This window comes from Varanus komodoensis, unplaced genomic scaffold, assembly GCF_004798865.1.
Source record: "Varanus komodoensis strain SLA01 unplaced genomic scaffold, ASM479886v1 scaffold4, whole genome shotgun sequence".
NCBI classification, from domain to species: domain Eukaryota; kingdom Metazoa; phylum Chordata; class Lepidosauria; order Squamata; family Varanidae; genus Varanus; species Varanus komodoensis.
In genome coordinates, this window is record NW_025335941.1 from 33,756,811 (window position 1) to 33,775,399 (window position 18,589).

Below are 18,589 nucleotides of genomic sequence, written 5' to 3' on the forward strand. Positions count from 1 at the left end.
GAATAGGTATTGAGTTCACATATTTATTTATTATTTATTTATTTAAAACGTTTCTATGCCGCCCCCATCGCAACAAAGCCTCGGGGTGGCTCACAAATTTAAAAAACCCGGTGACATCTCGGCTTAAAAATTTAAAACCTATAAATAGATAATAAATTAACAATTAAAATAAGTTTTAAATAAAAACGTCTTTGCCTGACGTCGAAAAATAATGACGGCGCCAGGCGGACCTCTCTGGGAAGCGAATTCCATAGGTGGGGTGCCACCGCAGAGAAGGCCCTCCTCTGGGTACTTACCCGCCTAATATAATTCACGGAGGGTTCCTGGAGAAGGGCATCTGTTGTCGATCTCAAGGGGCGGGAGGGGATATATGGATGCAAGCGTTCCTTTAGATAGCCAGGTCCCAAACCGTTGAAGACTTTATAGGTCATAACCAACACCTTGAATTGGGTCCGGACTTCATTTGGGAGCCAGTGAAGCTGATGGAGAACTGGGGTTATATGAGGACAATGCCCAGTCCCCGTCAGCAACCTGGCAGCTCTATTCTGCACCAACTGAAGTATCCGAACCGTCTTCAAGGGTAGCCCCATGTAGAGCACATTACAGAAGTCTAATTGGGAAGTTACCAACGCGTGTGTGACTGTCGCTAGGCAGTCGTTCTCCAGGAAGGGACGCAGCTGATGGATCAGCCGAAGCTGAAGGAAGGCGCTGCTTGCCACCGCCGTCACCTGAGCTTCTAGTGACAGCTCAGGGTCGAGGAGCACTCCCAAGCTGTGAACCCTGTCCCTCAGAGGAAGTGCAAACCCATTTAGGACAAGGCCCAAGTCCCCCATCCTGCAGCCTGAACCACCCACCAACAGGACCTCCATCTTGTCTGGATTGAGCTTCAGTTTATTGGCCCTCATCCAGCCCATTACCTCAGCCAGGCACCAGTTCAGTACAGCCACTGCCTCACCTGGATTGGTGGAAAATGAGAGGTAGAGCTGGGTATCATCAGTTTACTGATGATTCCGCAACCCACACCTCCTAATGACCATGGAGGCCATGAAGTCCAGAGTAGCCGAGGACAGACCCGTCTCGGTGTGGAGATTGAAGTCCCCCAGGACCAACATCCTAGGAGTCTTCAATACCATGTCCAAGATGATCTCCGTCAGCTCAGGCAGGGAGTCTGTTGGGCAGAAGGGTGCCCGGTACACCAACAGAATCCTCAGTCTGTCTCGGTCACCCAAGTGGAGGCACTCTAGGCCTGGCCTCAAAAGGACAGGAAGCCCCAAAAGGGAAATAGAAGCTCGATAAATCTGAGCAACCCCTCCTCCCCTCCCCTCCCAGTGTGGTCAGTGCTGGGCAAGGTACCCGGGCACGCACAGTTGTGAGAGGGCGACATCCTCTCCTCCCCCACCCAGGTCTCTGTGATACAAGCCAGGTAGGCCCTCTCATCCACAATCAAATCGTGGATGAGTGTTGCTTTGTTTTAGACCAACCTGGCATTAAGCAGTAGCAGCAACAGGCCCGGGGGCGGTTGACAAGCCTACCTGGAACCTGCCGGCTGGGGGAATAACCAGAAAGAGGAACAGGTGTTAACCATTTGTCCCTCCTTCTTCTATGCAGACCCGTTAAACCCCCAACGCCATAATGTTCATTGCCCATAACCACCCCAATGGCGGCGCCCACGCGCTCCCCAGGCGACATCATGCTGTAAGCACGAGATGCACCATTAAAAACAACTTAAAACCAACCATTAAAACAGCTAAAACAGTACTCACCTTAATCCCCCGCCAGCCCACAAACAAGGCCAGAACCAAAGCCCCTGGCCAGCCCAGTCCCAGCTCAGCCCCCAAACGGCTCCCAAACGGCGTCACCGCCCTTCAGCTGCCACTTTTATAACTTAAAATATATAACTTAAAAAATGATTCATCTAAATAGGCCATACATTATTAGTTATAGGGTATCTTTTTTGACATATTATATATAAAATATCCCCAAATTTCTTATTCCACTATATCTAAAAAATATATAGGCTAAAATAATTTCAGATAAAGCACTGTTACAAACAAAGATGTCAGTGAACTGTCTTACAAATAGCAGGTTTCATTCCACAGTGTGTGTTTGTTTTAGAAGGAAACTTAAGACACAGATCTGAAGTCCTGCATCTGGTAACTTCAAAGGGAACAGTTATGTGTAACTAGGCACAAGATTGTAACTGAAGGCTTTAAATTCTGAAAATAAATGAGGCTTTTACCTGATGCTCACAAAAAAGGAAAGGTCTAGAGAGTGTTGAATATTATTCTAAATTTTGTTGAAATGAAAATGAGAGAGGACTTAGTTTTCTTTTTTTCGTATCACTGAAAATGCCACATTGCAAAATTAGCGAATTTCAAGATTTTATTTTTACAAATCAATTGTAGGAATGCAATTTAAGTTTACCAAACTATACCATTATAATTGATGGATGTTTTTGTAATGTTGCAAGGCAGATCTGACAAACTAAAGAGGCGGTGTAAGGCATTAGAATGCTATCCTACATCTTGGTTAGAGCCCTCTGCACCTGTTTCAGCAGATGGAACGGAATGATTAAAAACACACATGACATGGCAATGAATATAAAATTACTCCCTGAGGGGAGAGGTTGTTTTGAAATTAAGTTGACACATTTTATAATGTGATAAATTAAAAGGGAGGTACTCTGAAGGAGTCTGTACTTTGTGGCCTGGATACAGCATAGTTAGCCGAAATGCTCTTCACAACATGTTCTTCTCTGCAAGGGATGAGCTTTGGCCTGCAGATACAGATGCAGTCTAGGATAAGGCATAATCTAGCATGATCAGTGTTGTTACACATTTTTTTGCAGTGCAAGGGGCTTTGGAAGGGTAGTGGTGGGGAACGGCATAAAAACTGGGGCAAAGTCTTTGTCTCAACCAAGATTTCAAAGTAAACCCTTTATGGACAGCAGTGGTGGCCCAATAATTTTACTCCCAGAAACCAGTTACAACCTTTTCTTTATCCTACACTTCCATTTATCCTAGTTGCCTCTTGAAGCAGAGAGCTTATTCTAACATACCAGGTAGGGTTAATCCTGGATTTCACTCTTTAACTGTGCAGTCTTGCATTGTTAAGCCTTCCCTTGATTTTAGCAGCAGATCAGAGCTGGACATGGCCAAGATAATGGGGCCTTGCACAAAACATCCACTGATACAACTCCACCCACCCTAATGCTTTTCCAAAAGGTAGTTAATGTGAGAAGGGATATTGACAGCAGAAAGTAGGGACCTGCCAACAGGTGGCAGGGACAGAATGCAGTGCAACTTCAGATGCTTAGATTATCCACAGCCTGGTCCTAGGATGAGAAGCAGCAGCTGAGGCAGTTCATTCCCCAGAGTATCTCTAGGTCACAACATAGTATAAGTTGGAGGTGGCAACAGATGTATTGAGGGTAAGATGATGACCATATGCACAGTTGTTTTACCCAGGACTTCTTTTCTCAGTATCTAGTTCTGGTAGGCCCTAGCATTTGCCTGGCCACATGTACTGATGCTGGGTCGGATGCTTCTAGTACAGATCTTTCAAGATGTTGTAATAGCTCAGTGTGTTCAGCAAGCATATTATTATTAGAACCTGTTTGGATTCCATATATTATTTTGCATGTCCATGTTGGTGACCAGAAGCTCAATACTACATGTATTTACTTAGAAATAAGAACATAAAACCCCCTGCTAGAACACTGATAGCCTGCTCTTCCATGAGGACTAGACAAGTTGGCACTGAATTTCATTGTTTTAATATATGTTGTATGAATGAGTGCATCATAAACAATAATTATTTTTGCCAGCTTGTTTTAGTTTCAAGGTGTGGTCTAGTTCTAAACAAAATTCTGGAAGAGTTAGACACATGAGTGAATTCCCTTTCTCTCTGTAGCCATCTGAATCTGTTATGGCAGGTCCCACAATACTTTGGATAGGACTAGGGTGGGGGCAGGAGGAAGGCCAAAACATATCCACCAGTGGTTTCTGTTTTGCTCTTCTGCTGACAGGTCACAGTTGAATGTAAGCCTTAGTGGGTGCAATTACTGTAAGCTTTCTTTTAAAAAATTAAACTATATAAACATTCCCTATACTGACAATTGTGTATACTCGAAAATGTTTTGATGTTCCCAAAAGAGAGCAGGTTTTTCTTCCAGAAATAGCAAGTTGAAAATTGGAAATAATTTCCTCTGGACAAGCAGTGAGAGTCTCATCAAAGAGCTGAAAGCTTTTCTTTCAGGAAACAGTACATTTTGCAATCAGCACTGAAAGGACACAGCTCTTCCTTGCATCTGCATGGCAAATCTAAATACTTTCCTATTCTCAGGTTGTATGAACTTTATGTTTAAAGTAAATAGATTTCTGTAAAAGGTTGAAGAGATTTTTAAAAGCCCATTTTCACCTATTTTATATTCACAGAGAGGAATCTTGTCAGAAAAGAATGCTATAATTAATGGTTCTTTGCTTATTCATTCAAGAAGAACAGAAGCACAAATGCTTTACTTGCCTAAAGGGTGCCCAAAGGAAGAGTACTATTATGATAAACGCATAATTTGGCTATTAGATGTCAAAACACTTATTTTCACACTTTTAGGTCATTAGGGTTTTTCTTGGGGGGTAGGAATTTATTCTCTATAATATCAAAACAGCACATTGATTTACTATCTTATGGGGGAGTCAAATTCTTCTTTGTTGTCTTCTGCTTCTGGTAAACCATAACTGGGTTACCAAGCTCACTGTGCCTTATTCAACCCATGATGGATTGCAATGATGCAGGGTACTTTTGAATATTCACACTGCAACCATGGCTACTGTGTTGTCCAAACATGGAAGATATGACTTGTTGCCCTGGTTAACAAACCATGTTATTAGTTGAGCTTGTGGATGGTTTGCTAACCAGATGAACAACCCACCTTCACTAGGTTCATACAACACGGCTAACCAGCTATGGTTTCAATATTCAAAATGCCCATGCTGTAGCTTAAATAAGCCAGAGTTGGTTGCTGGGCTATGCAAATAATAAATATATAGAAATGTGATACCAGCTCAATGAAATACTAAAAATATCTAAACTTGGGAATCAGTATGCCTTTCCCTTGATACTGAAAAACATACCTCAAAAAGTTGCTGAAGAACTTTTACACTAATCAGAAAGATGAAATGTGACATGTACAGGCTATAATACCCTAAAAAGAAGCACCATTAAATACAGTGGAATTTACTGTTGCATGTGTGTGTGTGTGTGTGTGTGTGTGTGTGTTGGACTGGACTGATACAGTCCCAGATATCCTAGCTGGCTTCTAGATGGAGGGCTCCTAGTGCTAGCAATCAGAAGGCATCACACTTTAATTCTTTCTTTCTAAGTGAGTTTTCTGTGGTAAGGAAACAGAGATAATGGGAAAATAGGGACAAGTTACAAGATAAGGACAATGACTTCTGACCGTCTCCATAAAAACAAATGAATGAGACAGGGCAATGGGATGATAAAAATCTTAGCTGGAAGCATCCCTTATTACCTGAAAGGGTGAAAAGGAAGAATTCTGAACTGTAGTATTTCAGATTTATCACAAATTTTACTTTTTATTATTGATTCATGGATCCAGTAGATTAATATTTACGTTGTAGTTTTATTTATTTATTTAGAAAATTTCTATGCCGCCCCATTCACCGAAGCCTCAGGGCAGCTCATAACATAAATCAATTAAAATAATATAAATTAACAATATAAAATAAGTCTCCCTGGCCAAAGAATAAAATAAATAAATACTATTAACAGTTAAAATGATGTTTGAATAAAAAGGTCTTCACCTGGTGCCGAAAAACAAATAACGACGGTGCCAGGCGGACCTCTCTGGGGAGCGCATTCCATAGATTGGGCGCTATCGCAGAGAAAGCCCTCCTCCGAGTACTTACCCTCCTAATTTCCTTCATGCAGGGTTCCCGGGGAAGGGCCTCTCCTGCTGATCTCAGGGGGCGGCCGGGCATATATGGACATAAGCGCTCCTTCAGGTAAGCAGGACCCAAGCCGTTTAGGGCTTTATAGGTCATCACCAACACCTTGAATTGGGCCCGGACTTCAATGGGAAGCCAGTGAAGCTGACGGAGGACTGGAGTCATGTGAACATAACACCCAGTCCCCGTCAGCAGTTTTAAAAATCCCCTTTCCTAATATTCCTTCCTAATTAGAACCCTAACCCAAAAACACCTATCTACTAATTTATTTATTTATTTATTTAAAACTTTTCTGTACTGTCCCATCACAGACATCTCGGGATGGTTTACAACAAATACACTAAAATAAATATAAGAGTAACAGCATCCAATGTTAAAATAAAACCACTAAATAAAACAAGTTAACATTTAAAATACTGGGAGCTTAAAAAGGTTTTCGCCTGATACTGAAAGAAGCGTTGGTACCAGGGGAACCTTTCTGGAGAGCGTGATCCACAATCTACTACACAGCATTTTGTTACCACAGTGGTGAACAAGATGCCTAAACACTATACGTCAGGGTGAACACCTTCGCTTTTCAGCAACTGGTGTTTAGAGGCAACGTATGGCCACTGGTAACCTTATCCTCTATGAATTTGTCTAACCCTCTTTTAAAACTATTTAGATTGGTGGGGGTGATACTTGCATTTTGTGGTAGTAATTACTAGTTGTTGTTTTTTAAACTATGTACTATGAGCAATACTACCTTTGGCCTTTCCTGACTTTCCCACTGCTCAACCTTATTTTTGTGGTCATAGGTTCTAATATTGTGAAGCATTGAGAAAATCTCTGTATCTATCCATCTTTTCCACACCTTACCTAATTTCATACTTGACAAAGTGCTTCTGAGCCCGATTAAGCACAATTGTTAATGTGCACTGGCTTATGAGAACATATTATGCCAGTCTCACCTGGACCCTAGGGCCATCTTTGGGGGTCCTTCTCTGAGAGCCCCCTGCAAAGGAAGTAAGGAAGGTGGCTACGAAGAGAAGGACCTTTTTGGTTGTGGCACGATCCAAGTGAAAATCTCTTCATTTTCCCAGTATTTTAACCACGAACTTTGAAACTTTAGTTTTAATCTTGCATTTCATCCTGTACTGCTGCTTTACCTCTGTACTCATTTGGTTGCAATGTGGTTTTATTGTCTTATGTCTGTTTGTCTTTCTTGTTTGTGTGTTTTTTAACTTTGGTTAACCATCCAGAGTTTCAACTATTGGGCAGTATAAAATAAACAGACAGACAGACAGTTTATTCTCAAGCAAATGTGGAGAGGATATTTTCTGCAGCAGGGTAGTTCTGGAAAGGAAGGACTTCTTTAAAACTAAGTGAATGCTACATTACCGGCGGTGGTGGTGTGAACATATTTGAATTCCGTCCAGGTACTTCCAAGCAAATGTGAAAGGGGTGAAGTTGTCTACATACAATTCAAATAATCATGCAAAGCAATCCTGTGCAAGAATTTAAGTTCCACTGAGTTCAAGGGATGGTGTTTCCACAAAAGTAATGAAGAACATTGGCAGAGAGTTACAAGAGCCTTAGTGGCCAGTAAATCTCACTGAGAGAACCTCGATAAATATACTTAGGATAGATCGGTGAACTGAAATCCTATGCATATTTCCTTGAGATTAGGCATGGGAAAATATTACAGGATTTAGAACAAACACACATAGGCTCTGCATACAATCCTTTTATTCATGTCTAAACTTCCTCCCCACCGCCCTAATCTGTACTATTTCTTTTCTACTGGTCCCCCTTTGCCCCAATCCGGACTTCTTAACTCCCCCCCCCACACACACCCAAGTTACTTTGCTCCCGTACTCCGTTACCTGTCATTTGCCTGGCGACTACCCAGAGGAACAGTCCGACTAGTTCAGCCCTTCACTTCTCCCTCTTATTGATGAATCACAGTTCGAGAGAAAAAGCAGAGCCGGAAGTCCTTCTCTGCCCTCTTATTGGTCCTTATTCTTATCAGTCAGAAAGCGGAGGACCAACAACCTCCCCCCACCCTCCACGATGTTCATAGTTGGGTGGGGCGATACGCGTAGTTCGCGGCCGGTCTGGCTCAGGGGGCTTCAGCACTCCTTCCCCGCCGTCGCTTCCCCTGCTCCACACAGCCACCGGCCGCGCGCTCACGTGTGCCTGGATAATGCCCAGAGGTTGCGCCTTAATACCGTTAGAGCCTGGCGAGGAGGGGAGAGAGTGGGGCGGAGGAGGGGAGAGAAGCCGCGAGGCGTAAGGCTGCGCCTCGCTCTTGCCTCGGCACGCAGGCGCTTTGCGAACCTCGGCCCGGGTGTTCGCAACAGCCGAGACAACGGCAACCGACTCGCCGCGGGAGAAGCTCAGTTGCACTGGGTCTCAGCGCCGCTCGGCCCGGCCTGACTTGGCCAGGCCCCGCCCCGCTCGCGCAGCGCCACCCACACACGCCCCTCGCCCTCACGCAGCGGCGGAGCAGCAGCAGCAGCAGCAGCAGCGAAGCGATGAGCTAGAGCGGGGCGAACGCAGCGAGGGTGCTGCGACGGGCCCGCCGTGGCGAATTAACTCCCCATGTTTCTCTGTGGAGAGCCTGCGACGACTCGGGGGAGAGACGTCTCATCGCTGTCGGCTTTCCCGCGGTCGCTGCTGAGGCTTCAGGAGCAGGAGGACGACGACGAGAACGGGAAGGAAGAGTGCAGTGGGGTGGTGTTGGCGGCTGCTGTTTCTGCTGCGAGGGGCGCAGGGCACTTTACGAGCGGCCGGAACCAGGAAAACGGCTCGGGATTAAATCCTATAAGCTGTGCTGAGGGATGGTGTATGCCTGAAGAGAAGGCAGGGCAGAGACCGAGAATAAACTGAGGGTGCCGGAAAGACGCACCGGGGGCACTTCTTTTGAACCTCTTTACAAATCTTCGACCCCTTCAACATTGGCTAGAGAAGGAAGTGACGGGGGGGCTTGCCGCTGCTGCTTAAAACAATCCTGGGAAACTTGGGAACTACAAAAAGCAACATCTGTCGTCCTTCTACTCGTTGGATTTTCATTGCCTTCACCTATCTTCTTATTATTTCTTCAAGAATAGCAATATACAGACATCGCACACAGTTGCAAACTTGTACGTATTTTGAATGTATCTATCCGTCTGCAGTCTCTCTTCTCTCTGTGTCTGTGTCTGTGCGCGCGCGCGCGCGCCACCCCCCCCCCCCGCTCCCTGGCTGGTGTGCGTGGTAATTAAAAGCCCGTACCTGTCAAGGCTTATTCACCCCCCCACACACACACACTTGTTAACCAGATTTGGACAGTGTATCATTTTCGGTGTGAGGGTATGCCTTTCACATACAAGAATGGTGTGAAAACTGAAAAAGGGAGTGGAGTCATTAGTATAAGAATTATTAAAATTCTCAGAGGGTATGAAGGAGGTGGATGGGAACAATGTGTGTGGCAGTTACGATTGTATATTTCCATAAGATGTGCTGAGTGATTGTCACTGATTCTGAATGACGTTTCGTCATAGATCACTTCCTTTTCAGTAAAGATTACCATGGGCAGGATGCTATAGCTCATCATTAAAAGTTCTTGGGATATTCTAGTGAATTTAATGTTAGAGTTGTCTTACTGTCTTTTAAATACTGTGCATGCATTTGGATGAGGGGGCAGGTGGGCTTTTATGACATTACACATTACTGTTTCTTTCTGTTACAAAATTAAGATCCCAGATGGCCAATTCCCTCAACGGCCGGAACCCAGGTGGCCGAGGTGGAAACCCTCGCAAAGGGCGTATTCTGGGCTTCATTGATGCTATTCAGGATGCAGTTGGCCCCCCCAAGCAAGCGGCTGCTGATCGCAGGACAGTGGAAAAAACTTGGAAGTTAATGGATAAAGTGGTGAGTCTGTAAATTGTGTTTCCCATAAAAACAATTTAAATATATGTGAAAATAGGAATAGCTACTCTTAGATTAGCTCCTGTTTGTTTGAAAGCATTATATGTTATGGCTATGTTTTTCAGAATGGAAGAAAGAAGGATTTTTTTGATGAAAAGAGTTCTTTTAGTAGTAGGGACTAGTGGGATTGTGAATAAGCAGCTTATTTCATATGTACTAAATGTTCTTTGCCTCCACACTGTGTCAAGATGTTATGACATCTCCTTGAAAATAAAATTTCACTTAAGGTAATCAAACTGTGAAGTACACTTATGTTAATCATAGACATGGAGTGCAATCTGCAGTTTAGAGAAATGGAAACATTTCTGATTTCTCTCACCTGAACAAACAGAATTTAAACATCAGGTTTCAGTTTCAGTGCCCCTTTACAATCCATTATATGACCATCTTAAAGAACAGTTCTTGGAAAACTATTTATTCATATGGACATTATGGGATTATCTGTAAACTCATATCTGAACAAGGATCAGTATTTTGAATATTGCATTAGGAATGCTAGCACATGTTGGTAGTAGGTGGATGTTATGATCTCACTTTTTTCCTCACTACAAAAAAATGTGGCTTATTGCTAAGAAAAAGGGACAATTTTTAAAAGTGCTGTACTGGTTATGAACATTAATTTGTTTTATACATTTTACACTTAAGGAATTCAGCTAGTATCACCTCGCATTATATTGTTATGGAAAATATTATTGCCTGTTTATAGCTTTATGATATAAACTTCTGTTTACAACTGCTATACAAATTTGCAGAAATACTTAGACAATGTTAAGGTCATGATGTGGAGTTCTTACAGCTTCCAAATGTCTTTAAAAACTTTGTTCTAGAGACCACTGGAACACTTACTTGCAGCATATTTCTATGAAGAGGCTTGAATAGCCCAAATTGATATTTAATTTTACGTTAGTAGTCTTTTTATAGTTACTGTGAGGCCTTACTTATGAATATAAAAGTTAATATATAGGTTTAAAAGTCTTTCTTTTGTGGCAATCTTGTAATGAGCATTTCCAGAACTTAGGTCCTCCTGGGGAGTCTAACCAGAGATTTCTGAGGAGTTTGAGTGATTATTGGAACTGTCAAGACTGAGAAATTTTAGCTGAAGTGTATGAAGTGTTAATGGTTTCTTTTCTACTTAAGATAATTTGCATTTACAGGCATCAGAATGATTTTCTTGAAGCCTCAACTTTAGATGGCCTATCCGTTCTTTACCTTTGCTAGCTCCAATGGTAATTGACCCTTCCTTCCTGTCTGCTTTCCTTTATTTTCTGAAGTGTTACTTTCTATGCCTGAACCATAGCTATTTGATTTGGGCTTTTTAATATACCAAAAACATAACCTAAAAACTGACCAAACTGCAGAACATGGAGAAAGTACTTGAGAGTAATATTATTATTATTATTATTATTATTATTATTATTATTATTATAACATTTCAGCTGTCTTATAGAATGTAAAATTGTTTACATTGGTGTTGACTGTGACAGCATCATCTCTTTTGGTGTGTTTGAGACAGGAGTTCTTACTACCTTTTGTTTTGATCCTTCTTTGTGCAGACGCTCAAATGACTTTTATGCCTGGAACATCCAGCATAAAAACATGCATTTTACAACTAAGCAATGTTCTTACCTCCTAGAGTAAGTCTCACTTGTTTAAGCACTCTTCCAAGTAAATGTATTTAGAACTCAACTTCTACTGGCTTAGAAGTAATCAGTGAGATTTCTGTGTATGCTATGTTGATCTGTTTTTATTAGATACATGATGGATTCCTCTGGAGTCAGAAGTTTGTCTCTGGACTACAATCATATAGTAAATTCCCAATGGTATCATTTTTATGTCACTTGATCTCCAGATATAATTTCCCCCCCATGGATCATGTCTGTTTGACTGTCTTATAGGTACAAATATAGGCTTTAGATTTCCTTATTATCTTATTGTAGGAGAAGTTCAACTTAGTTAAAACACATTCTTATTTCAAACATCAGAATTTTATTTTTGTCATATAGTTTTTGTCCATCCTTTTCTTTGAAAGAAGATGCTTTTTGAGTTGCCATATTTTATTTATTAGATTTACATCACCTTTTTTTCTTAAAAAGAATTCAAAGTGTGGCCTACATAAATTTCCTGCTCTTACGCATATCTCTACAGCAACAACCATGTGAGGTCAGTTGGGCGGAGAGCTGTGACTGACCCAGAATCACCCAGTTAGCTCCATGGGACTAGAACCCAGATTACTCTCCTTGGCTTCCTTTTCATTGTTTCTTTATATAGTACTGCCTTTTCCTTACTATTTTGTCTTGCCTTTTTTACCAAGAGAACGAAGTTTATGTGATTTCAACAGGTATACTTCTTGTAGGCTTATAGCTCAAACTCAGTGTTTTCTCATCATGTCACTTTTGTATTCTGCATCTTAGAATCATAGTTTGGATAGGTCCCTAAGTTTGGGATATATGTAAAAGTGGAGACACATACATATCAACTAGATGTTATAGCAACTTGTTTTCCACTTTTAGCTGTGGGATAATGTCATGATTACAGTGATATTATGTATCAATACACTGCCCTACTATTTGTGGTAGTCGGTGTCTATCCTTTGAACTAATTTACTGAGACTGCAGTGTAGGATTAGCTTACAGCTATGCAACAGTACCCCTGTATCCATGGGCGTTTGCAGTTAACCACGGTTGACCTTGGCTAAAAGAGAAGTTATAAAGTGCTTTCTGCAAGTGAAAATTTTGCTTTAATAAGGAAAAAAAGAATCATATGCTGAAGTAAGTGTAAATGAAATTCTGAAAAAAGGAAATGTACTATATATAGTGTGTATAATATAGTGTTATTACCAGTGTGTTCAGGTATCTGCTGGGGTGGTGGTGGTGGGGGCTTGGAACTCTGTCCTGCTGTATATTGTTGTTTAACAATGGATTTACAAAAGTAGTGCCATCATGTTGCTCCAACAGAACATACCTGCTGAGTTGTTTTCATACATCTTAACTCAATAGCACACATGGTGCTCTGCACTCTACTGCTGAAATCTTGGCTTGGATGATGAACAAGAGTGAGCAAGTTGTCACCATCTTGAAAATTTGGCATATCTCTGATAGAGGAAAGAGAATTGATGTTGTGTGCTGATGCATTAAATTGGGAGCCCAACAAGATGCCCTGTGAATCCTTCAGCAGGTGCCCATCCCACCCCTCTGGCCCAGAAAAGCATGATCTAGGCTTAAGAGCCTTTATATCATACGGATAATTAGTGAAATGTGTTAACTGCTTCAATAGGATTATCTACATTAAGTTTCATATATGACAAGATAAATCTCAAAGTACTTCCTTAATTTTCATAACTGTAAATACAGTTATGGGATTAAGCATTTTAAATCAGTAAATCAGTAAAAATAAGTTTTTAATGCAAATGTATGGATGTGATTGTTTTATCTAAATAGAATTAGGTTTAATTTTTACACAGCTTTCTGGTGCTATTTCATGTTTCAGTAGGTATGCAATCTATAGAAGAGCATCTTACTGTTTAGAAATATGCATTTTTATAACCTTACAGTAGCTTGGTTTTGAAGGTATGTTAACTTATGGAAGCTCGTGGAAAGGGAGTTTCCTCTCCCTTATATGCTCTCTTAAGCTTATCCAAAGATCAAGGGATCCTTCTGACTTGTGTGAAATGGGATATGGGAACTGCTAGGGAAAAGGGATTTGCTCAAAATTCTGTGGGCCTCTGTCTTATGAGCAGTTTCCCTTTAACCCCATTTTATATTCTTCAGGATGGTACCCTGATTCTTTAGAGAAGCTTTTGTGAGGTGGGGTAGTTGTACTGAGGAGGAGATACCAAACATTCCCTCAATGAATTTCCTTAAGGCTATAGTCCTAGGTATATTTATCTCAGGCTAAGTTTCATGGGACTTGTTTTCAGGCAGATGTGCAAAAGATTGGACTGTAAATTAGCATGTGCTAGATCTAGACCTGTTGAGTAGAAAGATTTAGAAAGACTGAGTAAGCCCTCAGTTGGATCTTCATTGCATCTTCTTTAAACTTCTGTCAATTTTGTTTCAAGATTAAAGTATTTTAGTGAGGGTGATCTCATAGACCTAATTCACATGACTTTACAACCCACTGTGGCTTAATTTACTTGTAGAAGCTGTTGCATTATGCAGAGTTCCCACAGGAACCATTTATCTATGATGCATATTGGTGCCTGGCTAGTTGTGGCTTGTCGTGTAATGCAAACTGAGGTGATAGGCTTTTTGAAGATTAGACAACACTCAAATAACCATGGCTTGTTTTGGTTTATTTGAGAGTCCTCTATTCCTCAAGCCTTGCTGCCTGCCTACCACAACAAACTGGGAAGTATGCAAAAATGGTAGCCTGGCATAATGTGACAACTGTAAAGGTAAGCTAAGCCATGGTGAACTGTTATGACAAGTGAACCAGGTCATTGACTTAGAATTCTGTTAACTTTCTTTTGGAGTAGACTATTTGGTACTTATAGCAACTTCATGGTGAAGAAGATGCATTTGAATGAACTTGGTAGTCAGTCTGCAGCAGCCTTAGCATGTCTTTCCCTGCTAGAAAATCCACTCACTGTGTTACTCCAGCTTTCCAGAATCTTAGGCTGATGCTAGGCCAGGAAAACCTCATGATGCATCCAGCTTCAACTTTTGGGCAGTATAGGAATAATAATAATACAAGCTTTAAAAGTTTAAATGTTGCAATTTTAGTTAATAGTTAGAGCACTAGGGCAATGGAACCAATTACCTAGGGAAGTTGTGGGCTCTCCCACACAGGATACATTCAAGAGACAGTTGGACAGCTATCTGTCAGAGTTGCAGTGAGCAGGGAGTTGGACTTGATGGTCTTATAGGCTCCTTCTAGCTCTACTATTCTGTGATCCAGTACTGTTTTTTTTTCTGTATTCATCAGATAATGAATAGGGAAACTTAGTGTACTGCTTTGCTGAAGATGATATTTTCAAATGAATTATGAGAAAACAAATCCTCCATCAAAGTACACTGCTATCCATAACATCATCATCAGATGATGAATATGTTATATTCATTGAAATATAGTGAAACATTCAGATCTACAAAGTAGTAGAAGCAACAAGCAACCATGTAACATATTAATGTTGTTCACTGGGTTGGAGATAATTGGTTTTCTATGCATGCCTGGATAACTTTGAAGGCAGTGTTTGGAACTCTTATATGCTAGTGAGGTCACATAAAATTGGTTTTAAACAAGTATCATATAATGTAAACAAAGTGTTACATGCAGTTGATGAATAGTTACATTTAACTGACAATTAAGTTTTTGCTCTTTTGGAGAATACATATAAAATACAGATCTTGCTAATCTTGATCAATTTGTTCAGGTAGTGATATGTAATGGTTTTCTTCGTGTTGTCAGAGGCTTTTGTAACTGGCTTACTGGAAAACATTCTGAGTACTACTATTCACCTACTGAATTACTGAATATGCACTTACTGAATATTCACTTATTACTGTAATTATTCAGTAATAATTTACCTGGAAAAATGTGACTAAGAGAGTTAAAGACACTTGTTAGAAAGTAGTATTACTTTGTAATACTGAGTTGCCATTCTTATTTAGTGGACCTAAGTCTTGCCTATATAGTTTTTTTCTCAGTTAACATAAGAAGAGCCATGCTGGATTAGATCAAAGACTAAGCAAGTCTAGGATTCTGTTCCCGCAGCAGCCAACCAGATGCTTATGGGAATCCCACAAACAAGACGTTGGTGCTATAGCACCAGCTTACTCATGTTCCTTAGCCACTGGCATTCAAAGGCTGCTGTTTACAATATAGGGCTAATATATAAGCACCAGGACTAGTAGTCACTGGTTACGTTAACTTCTGTAAAGTTGTGTTTTTCCTTTTTTAAAAGTTTGTTGCTATCACTAACTCTCGTGGTAGTGAATTCCATATAAGTGGTTCATAAATGGGCAGTCTCTCATCTAGTAACTGACTAGATCCAGCTATGCTTAGATTCAACATTAATCCTGGGGCTAATGAAAACTGTATGAATAAAACTATATATATTGCTTTTGTTAGTATAATAGGAAAAAAGAAAGTGGCTAAACCCACTTTGTTCTCTGCACTTGTCACATTTTTAAAACAGCTAATACAGGCCCCATATATTTATTTATTTAATGATTTTGCTATTTAATTTCCATTTATTTTCATAAAATAATGATTTTCAGATGGTACAATAGAAAAGTTAAGAGAAATTACTCAATGGATTGCTGTCATAGTGAATGAGTTCATTTTCCTCCAAGTTAAAGTTGAGTATCTTTGGATTTCAGGAGCTCTTTGGTGCAATTTTATTCATGTTTAAATAAAAGTAAGTTGTAAAACTTCCTGAGTTTGCATGAGTAAAATATTAATATCGAAAATACCTCAAGGGCTGCTTGTTGCCAGCCCTTAGTAATTTAGTATAGACAGCTGAGGTATAGCCTTTGAAGACAAGCATTATGTGTGTGAGACCATTCTGATTTCCTGTGTTAAGTATGTCTGCTTTTTTGTCATGCACTTGTTGCTGTTGTTCATTACTGTGATGAATAGAACAAGTTGTGTCAGCATGATTACATGATATTTTATTTCTAAAGCAAATAAATGCTTGTCACTGAGCCTAGATCAGTCTTGGTGCCAGTCCATGGGAGATTTTCTGTCATGGGGGGGGGGGCTGCATTCTGCTCACCACAGACTGGCGTGGGGAACTGATGGTGTTACACCATCTCTTCTTTGGTTGGCATCACGTTCGCAGGGAGGGTACACCGGTGTCTCTCGGGGGGGGGGGACACAGATGATTCAGTGGGAGCCAAATTGTGCCAATTTTGGCATTTTGTTCTTTTGTTGGCATTTTTTGTTGCTTGGTTTCTGGTCGTTTTTGGAGACCTTCCCTTCCCCTTCCCTTTCTTGTGTTTGGGAACTAATACACAGAATACTGTATTATGTATGTAGTGCTTTTTGTTTCTGCCTCAGTGGTCCCTGAGGTGATTTTCCCATTTCCGCCGGTCCCCAGCTGTGGAAAGGTTGAAAACCACCGGTTTAAACCATGGGTTGTTTCACCAGACTTCAGGAATGGTGGGCAAGAGTAATAAGAAACACAAAGCAGCTGCTCTGTATGCTAGTATTACAGCTCTACAAAGTTATTTTGGGATATAGGAAGGGAGTGCTGAAGGAGGAAATCATGTATCAGGAGATCATTTACCAGGTTACTCTTGTGTAGGGCAACAGACCATAGGTGAACCATGGATTAAATAAACCATTGGTTACTGTTTTGTGCAACCTGGTCAAAATGTGTTCACATTTCAGAAGAACTATTTCAAGTAAACTAATACAGTTGAATGCTTACCTGGCCCAAAGGTCTTTTTTCCCATTTTAGAGGAGTAAGGAAGTTTTATCCGTACTTGTAATGTAATGCTTGGTGTGGGTGCCTTACTCAAATCTTAATATACTCATCCGCTGAATATTGTAGTTTTTTACTCTGAAAAACTTAAGGCTGTGAGTCTGCAAAACAGTATCTTTGGCCATTGTTAATGTCATAACTGGGGCAATGATTTTTCCTATATAATTGCAATCAAGAAAACATTTATCATGTACTGAATGCATACTATTAATTATACATTGCTTGCAGTAGCACATACTTGAAATAAACTCTTATTGAAAATAAACTTGTAGCTGGAAAAACAGTAAGTGCAAAAAAAAAAAAAAACTGTTACTACCATAGTGACAAGATTTCTCAGTTTGTAGTTGTAATGGGATGTCCAAAATTTAGTTGTATGGTTAAAATGTTTTACAACAATAATCTCCTGTTTCTTATTACTAATTAAAACTTACTTGGTAACATGCCATCTTATTTGTATGACCTGTATGATTAAATTAGATGCTTAAAAACTGTTTATAAAAACCTAATTGCAAAATTTGTGTTCATCAGACTTGTTGGACAGTTTTTCACCTTTAGAGGAGCACTAGCTTAGGCGGGAAATGCAATACATCTGTTTTCTCACAACAATTCTGAAAACTATAGCTAGTCAAGGACAAAATACTGATAATTGCTTCCTTGGAAGGTTTATTTTTGGTTTCCATGCAGTAACTGAGGAATGGTAAACCAAGTTAATTACACAATTCTTTGGCTATCTCTAGATAGCTATGTTGTCTGAAAAGTTATTCAGACTACTGAAAGAGAAACTAAATGTTATTTTCTACAGTTTACTAAGTTTAATCACCCCTACAGAATGTCAAATACAAGTTTAATGTGCATTTGAGAATATTTTACAGATTTAAATTATTTGTGTGGTTATTCCTTTGTTTTCATAAACTCTCTTTTATCAACTCTGCCTTTGTATCATTTATATAGATACATAATAAACATTATTGCAGTTTCTCTTTATTAAAGTTTCTGAGTTAAAGCGTTTGGTATGATTTCAATGTAGTTTTTTGTTTGGGTCTTTTAGTTTTGGTAAGGTGTGTAAAGTTTTAAAATCCTGCCTCTTTTTTTGTTGTTTTTGTTTTTGTTGTTTTTTTGGATTGGGTGGCATTTTGTTTCCTACTGTGAACAGTAGGAAAGTTGCACTCATAGAGGGACACCTACAGTGGGTTAGAATAGTTCTGGCATAGTTAATTTATGGCATAGATGTGAGCTTCTAGTT

At 40.3% G+C, this 18,589-nt stretch overlaps 1 protein-coding gene across 2 annotated transcripts in view; it reads left to right on the forward strand.

Moving 5' to 3' along the window:
- The first annotated feature begins 8,424 nt into the window (after positions 1-8,424).
- Positions 8,425-18,589, forward strand: part of CBLB (Cbl proto-oncogene B) — an 84,217-nt gene continuing 74,052 nt past the window's right edge. For both annotated transcript variants that reach the window (XM_044441357.1, XM_044441358.1), the window contains exons 1-2: positions 8,425-9,094; positions 9,689-9,863. In XM_044441357.1, the coding sequence (XP_044297292.1) occupies positions 9,696-9,863 (168 nt within the window). In that variant the 5' untranslated portion in view covers positions 8,425-9,094; positions 9,689-9,695. The remainder of the gene's footprint in view (positions 9,095-9,688; positions 9,864-18,589) is intronic.